The 11,726-nt window shown below is 30.4% G+C and overlaps 1 protein-coding gene across 1 annotated transcript; it reads right to left on the reverse strand.

Annotated features, from left to right (window-relative positions):
* Positions 1-515: 515 nt before the first annotated feature.
* On the reverse strand, positions 516-2,818 carry LOC115725378 (uncharacterized). The gene is made up of 2 exons (XM_030654878.2): positions 2,181-2,818; positions 516-1,891 (listed from the first exon to the last, which is right to left on the reverse strand). Exon 2 carries the CDS (start codon positions 1,725-1,727, stop codon positions 840-842), a length of 888 nt encoding a protein of 295 aa, XP_030510738.1. The 5' UTR covers positions 1,728-1,891; positions 2,181-2,818; the 3' UTR covers positions 516-839.
* Between the last annotated feature and the right edge of the window lie 8,908 nt (positions 2,819-11,726).

Here is an 11,726-nt window from a genome sequence, read left to right on the forward strand (position 1 = left end):
AAAAAATAGGACTAATATACAAACTAGGTTGTACTATTAGAAATAAACGGCATTAGTTTAAGAGAAGATGGCATCTTGGACGGTGAGACTACTCGAAATAACTACAAAATTGGTAATAATATAAAATATATAAACAAAAATGTAAATTGACCTATTGGAAGAGAAATAAGAAAAATCAATTGAGACTACTTTTTGAAAAGTTGGAACATGATAAAACTGCATGGGAATGAAGCAGATCAGATGCCAATAAGATAAATAAAATTTTCAAACCTAAATTATCCAATTTCCATTCCACTTTTCATTTGAATGCTACTCAAAACTCATACACTATTATTTGAGAGTGACATTACAACATCCCCACCCAACAACTTGAATCAAAATATCATTATAACCTTTTCTTTCCAACTCAAACTATAGTATCTAATGCATCACTCAAATTATATTTATTTTTTTAAAAATAAAAACAATGAGTAATATATATCACTAATCGATAAATTAGCCAGGACAAAATTATATCTAGTTGGAGAAAAGTTGGCATTAAAAACCATATTATATATGACAGACTACGTTATACAAATACTAAATATATAGATATTATATATTATCCACCAAATCCATCTGAGTCAGCTTCGCCTCCTCAAACATCAACATTATAATTATGATCTTACATAATACCAAACTATGTAATATTCAAAAGAAAGAAAAAACAGCACCATTAATTTCATTTTCTCCTCTCTTTTACGTTTTTAGTTTACCTTTCTAACAATCCTCAAGTATAATATATCTCTTTCTTTTTTTTTTCTCTTTAATATAATATAATGTGTGTAATTTCCACGTCATCAACATCTCCAATCCAGCCTGACCTCATTGGGTCCCACAAAATGCTGACTAGGCTTCCTAAAGGAGACGATGTGGCTATTGACCATAAACGCCGTCACACGTTCGGAGACTCTCACGTCTTCCATCTTCAATTCCTGTAACCGTCGCACGTACTCCGGCACGTGCACCAGGTCCCACACCACCCCGACCCCACCTGGCTTCAGAACTCTCACCAGCTCACCCACCGCCCTCATTCTCTCGGCGGAGGCCGCCACCGTCTTGGGGCCGTGCTCCTTACCTACCGTGTGGACGAACACACCGGATACCACCACGTCGAAGTAGTTATCTCCGAAGGGTAATCTCCTGGGGTCACCCTCACGACAAGTCACGTACTCTCCTACACCTTCCATCTTGGCCGTACGCAGGGTCGACAGGGTCGAGCTCTTAGACCGGTCCAGACCCACTACACGACCCGAGCTTCCGCCTTTCTTCAGCTGGGTCGCCACTGCGTTGAGGAGGATCCCGCGGCCGCAGCCCAAGTCCAGGGCGTGTTTCACCGTTGACCAATCGCTTACTGAGTTGACCATGCGGTGGGCCATGTCGTAGTGGAGCGGGAGAGATGAGTAGAAGAAGTTAGCGGCGGCGAAGAAGAGACAAATGGCGGAGATCGCGGTGACTGAACCGGTGAAGCCGGCGGCGAAACGAGCGGCTCCGCCAGGAACTGAGACCAGGGCGAGGAAACGCTCGAAGAGGTGGACTACCGGGTTGAAGTAAGCGAGGTAGAGGATGGAGAGGACAGTGAAGAGGATGGCGTGGAAGAGGAGGAAGAGTAAGGTCTGCCATTGGTCGAGTCCGTAAATCGCGTAGATCTGAGTCCAGTCTCGTCCGGTTGTGGCTGATTTTCCCATTTTGTAATTGGTGTGGGTTCAGTGTGAGATTCACTTACAAAAAAAAAAAAAAGAGAGAGAGAAAATTCTAGAAAGTGATATTCTTTCACGGACAAAGGAAAAGGGATTCTGAAGAGTGAAGAGCCTCGTCTCCAATATATTCAACCCTATGTTGAACCAGAAGTCTGCAATCACAGTATAAAGAAAAACCTATGAGAAATCAATAGTAAAAAAGAAAAGATTAAAAACCACGCAGAAAATTTTTCTCTGGGTCTGTGAGAAAATTTCAGAGAGTGAGCGACCGTTTATGTGTTCGATAAAAAATCAGCTGAGTCAAGTTGAAAATCTCCATAAATGGACCACACAAAACAAAACCCAGAACTTCAAATAGCGGTATTTCTTCTTCTTCTCCAACAATTTTGAAAGAAGAAAAAAAAAATAAAAAACACAGACTACTCTGGCATCATTTCTTACCGTGAAGAAGCTCAAAAGTCTCAGATCCACTGCGATTTTGTGTCGATCACAACACGAAAAAACTGCAGAGAACAGAATCACACCTCTTGATGAATTAGTTTCGATGACCCAGTACGTCATTCATGGTCACTAGAAGTGCCTACTCAGTAATGAATCTGGAAAATGTCAGCATCTATTTACTCAAAATAGGAAGAAGACGATGAAGATGACGATGATGGTGACAATTGATAATGAAGACCAACTTGTAAACTCTATCGTAGCTTACAGCTACCCATAACGCGCTTTGGGTCGGTTTGTGATTCTAAAATTTTGAATTTACAAAGAAAAAAGTTAAAGAGAAATTGGGTTTCGAGCAAACTCAACTTTATTATTATACAAAAATTCTTCACTCTCAGTGGGTTTGGGTGTGGATTATGTACGGACTTTTAGAGAGAGAGAGGGAGGAAAATGGGAGAGTGATTGGCTCATGCGACTGATATTATAGTGAGACAGATTAGAGTAACCCAAAAAACAATTTATTTTTTTTAATTTTTTTTTAGGTTGGTGCTTTTTTGGGAGAGGTTTTACCGGAAAACTGGTGGAACAAGTCACTTGATGACTTTCTTTGAGAGAATGGAGAGTTGGTCGTTAGTTAGACTCAAATGGGAAATCTTAAATTAAAACTTTGACAGAATATATATAGAAAAATCAAAATCAATGGGAATGCGTATACAATATGCAATATATACACATATTTTATATCTATGTTTATAAATTTTATGGTGTATATCTTCTTTCTTTTCATCGAGATATATTGTATAATCTATTTGTCTTTTAATCGGAATTTTTAAAGGGTTTACTTTTACGGAATATATTGCGTGGTACATTAGATGAGTCTTAGGGTACATTAAATGAATGTCAGAATACGTTTCTACTTTTTAACTCTAATTACCCCTAGATCAATCTCAGCCGTCAGATCAAATAACTCTCTCATCTGACGGCTGCTGTATATCACGGATTACAATCCGTGAAAGTACAATAACAGAACAAAATCATATCCCTATAATTTTATATCTTGTTACGACATCATATTTATAGCCAATACTCGTGTCTTAGCTCGTGTGGGAGTTAAATTTACCTCAATTATTTGTTTCTTGCCTTTAGTTTTACTCAAGTTAACTTCCACTATTTCAAGAGTTTGCTAAGTGCTTGTCAAAAGGGTTTTGACGGTTTGAAGATGGCAATGGTGATTGAGCCGGTGCTGAAGTTGCTTGGGTTTGATAAGCCATTTTTGGTTGAAACTTTTGCTTCTGGCAGAGACCTTGACAGGTTGAGCACTCTTTGCGCTTCTTTACCAATTTTATTATATTTTAAAAAACCCCAAAAAGTCTTAAATATTTGGGCCTCCCTCCCGAATGCTCTCTTTTACGTGAGGTTCTTTCAGAGCATAGTAGTTGAAAATTTTATTTTGTTAAATGATAAAAAAATTCTTGTAATTTTTAAAATAGTACAAATAGAATTTTGAACTTAATTTTTGATTTTTTTTTTAATATAACTAACTTGAACAAAATTTTTAACATGAACAATGTAGAAAACGTAACAAGTTTTCTCATAACACCTCTATATCAGATTACTATTAAGTTTTATTTTGACAAAAAATAAATTTAGAGTGCTATTTAGTGCGATTTTAAAAAATACAAGATCTAATTTATCAATTTACAAAATAAATAGTCTAATTTATAATTTTTACAAAACATTAAATCCAAAATAATATTTACCAAATTTTTAAAATGTAATTTTGGGTTTGCCTAAAGGGAAAAAGTGCTTTTCAAATGTTAAATAAAGAAGTAACTGTAGCTGTATTTGTCTATTTGAAACTACAAATTCATTGTATTTACAGATTGCTGTTTTTGAAAGAGAAATTTTGTGATATTTGCAACATTTAATGCATTTGTTGACATTTATTTTTTATTGAAAACTTGTTTTGTTATGTAATTAGTGACATTAGCAAAAAAAAAATGTTGGTGGAATTGGAAAACAATGACTAGAAGTAGTCAGCAGAGATAGGAATGGGCAAAACCACACAAGGTCTTGTAATTAAAGTGATTAAGTATTAAAATAGAATCTTTAGCCAATTTTAATTGGAATTTGAGAAGTTTTATGTGTTACTTGTGACATAAGTGAATTTACTCATATGCATGTTGGGTTATAAATAAATTTAGAAAAAAATTAAATTATAAAACGAAGAATTAATTATACAAACATGTTGGCTTGAATATATATATATATATATATATATATAAATATATATATATATTAAAAATTATAAGAAAACTTATACTTGTAATTTCGTATAAGGCCAAATCAAAGTATCAAAATACTTCCCCACTCCAACCAATTCTGGTCTAACATATTAGTCATCATTAGATAAGTTAAGCTACCGAATTATTAGTTTTATACCTTCAACATTTTATCAAACATAAATATCATCAATGATCAATTCTTTAAATTAATGGCAATTAGCATTGACAAATCTCCGAATAAAATTATAAGAACACTTAAACAAGTGTTTTTATAAGTTACAAAAATGAACAAAAGAAAACGAGTTATTGTTTGTTTTAAGTGCAGATTTTATAGTGAGACAAAATTCGAGGGGAAGTTTCGATCATGTGAAAGCTCATGCAAATGTCTCCCTCAATTCAGAAATTTTAATATACAAATATATAATTTATACATATTATAAACTCTTTCTAGTGTACTTCATTACTTGCATAATATTAATTCTGCTAAAGGATGAATGATGTGTAATAGCACTCTATATATGTTTATACATTAAAATACACATAAAAAGTATATATTAAAGCAAACTCAATGATTCAAAGTACATATATTAGATCTCATAAAATCTCATACCAGTTTGCTTCTTGTTTAAGCATTACTATATTTTGTTTATTATTGGTTTTTTTTTTTTTTTTCCCCTTCTTCTCTCTCTTTTCTTTTTGGTATTTTATAACCTTATTATGGACAAAGAACAATTGGTGTTTAGGTATATAGTATATAGTTTCTTAGTCTAAGCATCCAAAGTTGTATTCAATATAAAACTTATTAGTAGCTCCAAAGGCATTATCATCAAACTACAAATCCAACTACAAACTCTCTAAACAACCCTTTAAATAGGGGTGTTCTCGGTGTAGGTGATGCGACTTTTGACTATTTTTTAAAACTAACCCGCATATACGATTTTTCTAATTTAAATTTCTCAAACTGCACCTGCACCGTGAAACTAAAAAATCGCAGAAACTGCACCGCAAAAAATGATGCGGTACAGTACGATTTTTGCGGTTTTTGCAGTTTGGACTATCACCAAATAATTAAACTATCACAAATACAACAAAACTTGAGCAACACTTATCAAAAATACCATAAAGCTTGAAAGTAAATATGAAAAATAAATTAAGTTTCAACAATACAATAATTAGTGGACTTTGGGCTGGACATTCACATATGGGGAATTTTCATAAAATGAGAATTGAGGGTATAGTTTACTTTTTTATGGCATAAATAAATAACACTATAGGGTTATGGGCTTTTTTATTTTTTTTTTTGACATTTATATGGGTTTTTTTATGCCATATTTTTGTAAAAAAGAATAGAAATCCCATATTTGTAAAACAACAATAAGTTTTGCCGAAAAAGTATTCGGAAAAGTCACCGGGACCGGAAAAGTCGCCGGAAAAATCATGGTCGCCGAAAAAGTCAACGGAAAAGTCAACACCGCTGGAAGAGTCACCAAAGTAAATGTCTCATATATAACTAAAAATATAACCGGTTATATGAATAAAAACTAATAACTCAAACCAGTTATAATTGAAATATAACCGGTTCTGTAACATAATAAATAAATATAAATAACATAAAATAACTCAAACCAGTTAATCAGTTATAATTAAAATAGAATTGGTTCTATAACAATGTTATAATGAATAAAAATAAATAACACGAAAGAACTCAAACTATAGTTATAACTAAAATAGAACCGGTTATATAACATAATGAATACAAACAAATAACACGCAATAACTCAAACTGATTACAATTAAAAACAAAGAAGAAATCAGTTCCTAAAACACTGAAATATAAATTAAAGACAAAACTAGTTTCACAATAAAATACTTCATAACACATAATACCTCATAAAACCGGTTATAATTTTTTTTTTTTAAAAAAAGTGGGGATCAAATGTCTCGGATATAATAAAAATAGAACCGGTTCTATAACATAATGAATAAAAATAAATAACACACAATAACTCAAACCAATTATAATTAAAATATAACTGATTTTTTATATTATATATTTAGTTATTGTGTGTTATTATTTGTGTTATTTATTTTGTTACGAAGTTGGTTATTTTCATATTTATGCTTCCGTATTTTTTCAAATTGATCCTCACCTTTTGTAGAACTGGTTTTGTTTTTAATTTATGTTTTAGTGTTTTAGGAACTGATTTCCTTTTTATTTTTTAATTGTAATCGGTTTAAATTATTGTGTGTTACTTGTTTGTATTCATTATGTTATATGACCGGTTCTATTTTAGTTATAATCGGTTTTGAGTTATTTCGTGTTATTGATTTTTATTCATTATAACACTATTACAGAACCGGTTCTATTTTAATTATAACTGGTTTAAATTATTTTTTTATTATTTATTTTTATTCATTATGTTACAGAACCGGTTATATTTTATTATAACCGGTTTGAGTTATTTTGTGTTATTTATTTTTATTCATTATGTTATAGAACCGGTTCTATTTTTATTATATCCGAGACATTTGATCCCTACTTTTTTTTAAAAAAAAAAAAAAATTATAACCGGTTTTATGAGGTATTATGTGTTATGAAGTATTTTATTATGAAACTAGTTTTGTCTTTAATTTATATTTTAGTGTTTTAGGAACTGATTTCTTTTTTGTTTTTAATTGTAATCGGTTTGAGTTATTGTGTGTTACTTGTTTGTATTCATTATGTTATATAACCGATTCTATTTTAGTTATAACCACTTTGAGTTCTTTCGTGTTATTTGTTTTTATTCATTATAACACTGTTATAGAACCGGTTCTATTTTAATTATAACTTGTTTGAGTTATTTTATGTTATTTATATTTATTTATTATGTTACAAAACCGGTTATATTTCAATTATAACCGGTTTGAGTTATTAGTTTTTATTCATATAACCGGTTATATTTTTAGTTATATATGAGACATTTACTTTGGTGACTTTTCCAGCAACATTGACTTTTCCGGTGATGTTGACTTTTCCGTTGACTTTCCGGCCACGTTGACTTTTCTGGTGACTTTTCCGGCGACCATGATTATTCCGACGACTTTTCCAGTGCGGGTGACTTTTCCGGCAAAACTTATTGTTGTTTTACAAATATGGGATTTGTACTTTTTTTTACAAAAATATGGCATAAAAAAAAACTATTTAAATGTAAAAAAACAAAAAAACTCATAACCACTTAGCTTTAATTATTTATGCCATAAAAAAATAAACTCTTAAAATTTTCCCATATTTTGGGTAATTTTTACTTCACATATTGGACCTAAATAAATATAAAAATTATTATTTGTATTGAACCGCATATTAACGATTCAAAACCGCAAACTGCATCGCACCGCGCAGTTTAAGAAAATTTAAACCGCGACCGCACTGCAAAGAATTTCAAATCGTATTTTTTTTGTGGTGCGGGCAATTTGAATAATTTGAACGGTTTGATGAACACCCGTACCTTTAAATTGAAATGATATTATTAAAATATACGTTTTTGAATAGTCAATCCCAATAACCACCATTCACTTTGTTTTACATTCCCCCTTTGCAATTGAGCGAGTATTCAAAATGGCCTATAAATAATAAGCTACTCTCACCCATTATTCTAAATAGAAAAAAAAAAATAGAAAAAATGGTGTAAGAGTTTGAGTGAAGTTTTGATTCTTAATTAGTGTCCGCAAATCAAGGAGTTAGAAAGATCTTGACCATTAGAATCAATTGGGATTGATGTAATTGAAAAGCTTTAATAGATTTTTGACTAAGAAAATCTCACTTTCACAATAACCGTCTTCCTCTATTGTTCCCATAATATGTTGTCTCTAAACGCTTCTCTTACAAAAGTCCTATACATATTTACCTTTTTGCCCCTTCATACATGGTCCCTCTTGTCTTTGCTTTTATTTATATTTATTTGTTTATTGTTCCTTTTAATATATTAATAGCTAACTAGTAACTACCTCTTGAATAATACTTTGTTGTAAGGGGCTCAAAATTAAGGTTGTGTTTGCTTTGATATTATGTAATGTAATGTAATGAGAATAGTAATTGTAATATAAATGGTAATATAATGATAATAGTAATTGTAATATAAATGGTAATGTAATGGAATAAAAGTTATAATAAGTATGATATTATCATATTTAGTTTAACTTTGTAATGAATATTATATTCAAATAAAATAAGTTGTATATTGACAAAAATACATTTAGTTTTATTATTTGTAATATTTAAAATTTTTTTAAAAAAAAAGTAATAAAAAAAGGCAAAAGAAATATTTTTTAATAATATAATCATCATTACATTAGTTTTATGATATAACTAGAAAACAAACCGCACTTTGTTGTGGTTGTAACTTGTTTAATTAATAATAACTAAGTCACACAATTGTAGTAAATTTCATGCTGTTTGAATTATTTATTGCACCGCTTTTAATCTCTCCCCCAAACTTTTTCCTTAACAAAGAACTAAGCAAGAGTGATAGGGTACAAATTATGATATTTTTATAATTTTTTAATAATATGAATAACATATTTACTAATTGTTATTTGGCTCTATATCATACAATATTTTTTACTCCCAAACAATATGCATGAAGAAAATAGATTAGATTAAATCATGAAAAAGAAAATCTTCAAATCTCAAATTTTTAAAGAAAATACAATAATAAAGAATGAAAAAAAAAAGTTATATTAAACAAATTGTGAGAAGATATACGGATTCCAATTTTTTTAGCGTTTAAATTAATTATTAATAATTTTGTAAAGTTTAATAAAAGTAGGAAATTGTACATCATACCGGCCTAGGATATTATTTTAGGAGATAATTACATAAGGTAATATTTTTTGTAAAATAATTACATTTTTACGTTTGATGAATTTTTTTTAATATAAAAGTAACATAAAAATAACATCAAAACAACAACAAAAAATAACATATAAATAACAAAAAATTAACAGCAAATTAACATGAATACAACAAAAAAATATCGTATTTTCTGTAAATAAAATTAAAAAATTCCTAAAAATATTTAAAATTCTGTGAAACCTTATTTTTGTTATTTATTTTTGTTGTTTTTGTGTATTTGTGAAATTATCCCTTGTTTTAATTTACTATTATTATTATTATTATAAATTAGAAAATAAAAAAATATATTTTAGCGTGTAAAAAATAGAAAAATAAATATTTTTTTATTTTATATTTTAGTAGAATATTTACAAACCTAAAAAAAATTAGAATAATGAGAGAATTGAGAAGAGAACAAATAGATGTATTGTTGGAATTATTTTACCAGGATCTTAGATTTACTAACAAGTATGTTATTTAACATCCTAAATATGAACTTCGAAAACGATATAAAATAAACACATAGAAAGTATAAGAAACCTTATAGTGGTTACAGCGGAATATAATGTTGTTGGAAATTATTTTACCACGATCTTAGATCTACTCACAAGTATGTTGATTAACACCCTAAATATGAACTTCTAAAACGATTATTAAATTAAACACATATAAAGTGTGAGAAACCTTACATTGGGTGCAGCGGAATAATATGACTCCTTCCACTCAGATCTCTAACCCTTGTATCCTTTCTGTCGCAGAGTATTATCAAGATCTGAGCTCGAATGTCCTTCTTGTTGAATGTCTTTCTTCACAATCTTCCTCACTATGATTGAGGTACTACTTGCTGTGTGTGGGCACTACTCTATCACTAAGAGGTTCGAAATTTACAATGAAGAAGAAGGAGAGGAAGGTGGCGGCTAGGTATAGAGAGGAGGCTCAGGTTTTTCTCTGAAGGAAACAAGATGTGAAAGTCACTTTTTCCTGAAGCCATCACTATCTATTTATAGCATGCCACATAGGGTTAGGTTTGAATTATTTGGCATTAAAATAATGAAAATATTAAATGATAAATCCTACAAAGGTGGCCGACCATGGCTAGTGGATTTGGGCCTCACTTTTGCAATTTTGCTGTTTTATCATTTCTGCATCTCATTTTCTAAAAAACTCCAATTTTCAAATTCAACCATTTAAATGCCAATTCTTACTATTTAATAACTATAAATAATTATTAAATAATATTGTCATTTATCATATTTATTAATTGGACCATACAAAGTATCTTAATTAACAAATATGCCCTAAAAACTCTTTCTTTACGATTTCGCCCTTGCTTAGTGAAAAAATCACAAATAGACATAGTCTAATTTGAGAATTATAATTGATTAATCAAAACCAATTAAATGAGTCTTACAAGTAATATTGTCTCAACTAGTGGGGCGACCATGAGTCTATATATCCGAGCTTCCAATAAGCAGATCAAGAATTTACATCCTAAATTCACTGATTTATTAATTCTTCGTTGAATCCACGCATAGAACTTAGAATTGCACTCTCAGTATATAGAACGCTCTATATGTTCCACCATATAGACACGTCATTAGTTATCCATTGTTATAATCCTAATTTGATCAATGATCCTCTATATAAATGATCTACACTATAAAGGGATTAGATTACCGTAACACCCTACAATGTATTTTATCCTTAAAACACTTAACCCCGTATAAATGATATTTCAGCTAAGTGAAATGAGTACTCTACCATTTATTTTCGTTTGGTCAAGCTCGAAGGAAATCATCCTTTACTTTCTATTTGCCAGATAGAAGCTATAGATTTCATATTTATGTTAGCGCTGCCACTCAATTGCACTACTGTGTTCCCAAAATGTACGTATCACCCTGACCCAAAAGTAGGCTTAGCTAACAAATCAAAGAACACGAATAACACTCTTGAGATTGAACCTAATCATATCAGGATTAAGATCATTTGATCTAGGATCAACTAGGCGATATTGACTTGAATAGATATTACGGTAAGTTTAATAAATCTATGTCAAAGTTCAATATCGGTCCCTTCCGATGCATACTCCATGCATCCAACCCAAGCTTTACTTTAACCAATGCTCTGGAAAGAACATAGGATTTCTCCTAATGCAAGTAAACTCTGTTGTAGATTGTCATATCAGTAAAACCCCAGTGTTCTGATAAATCTAGGAATTTTTAATCACATAGTCATGTTTACTTTCCACTGTGTTGACAACACAATAAACAATATCAAGTATGTGAAAAGGGTTTGGATGAATTTATAAATCAAATAGACAAGCAATTGATAAGATGAACCTAAACATACAAATGAATGAAAAATACTTCTGTTTCTTTATTGATATTGAAT

The sequence above is a fragment of the Cannabis sativa genome, chromosome 6 (assembly GCF_029168945.1).
Source record: "Cannabis sativa cultivar Pink pepper isolate KNU-18-1 chromosome 6, ASM2916894v1, whole genome shotgun sequence".
In the NCBI taxonomy this organism is placed as follows: domain Eukaryota; kingdom Viridiplantae; phylum Streptophyta; class Magnoliopsida; order Rosales; family Cannabaceae; genus Cannabis; species Cannabis sativa.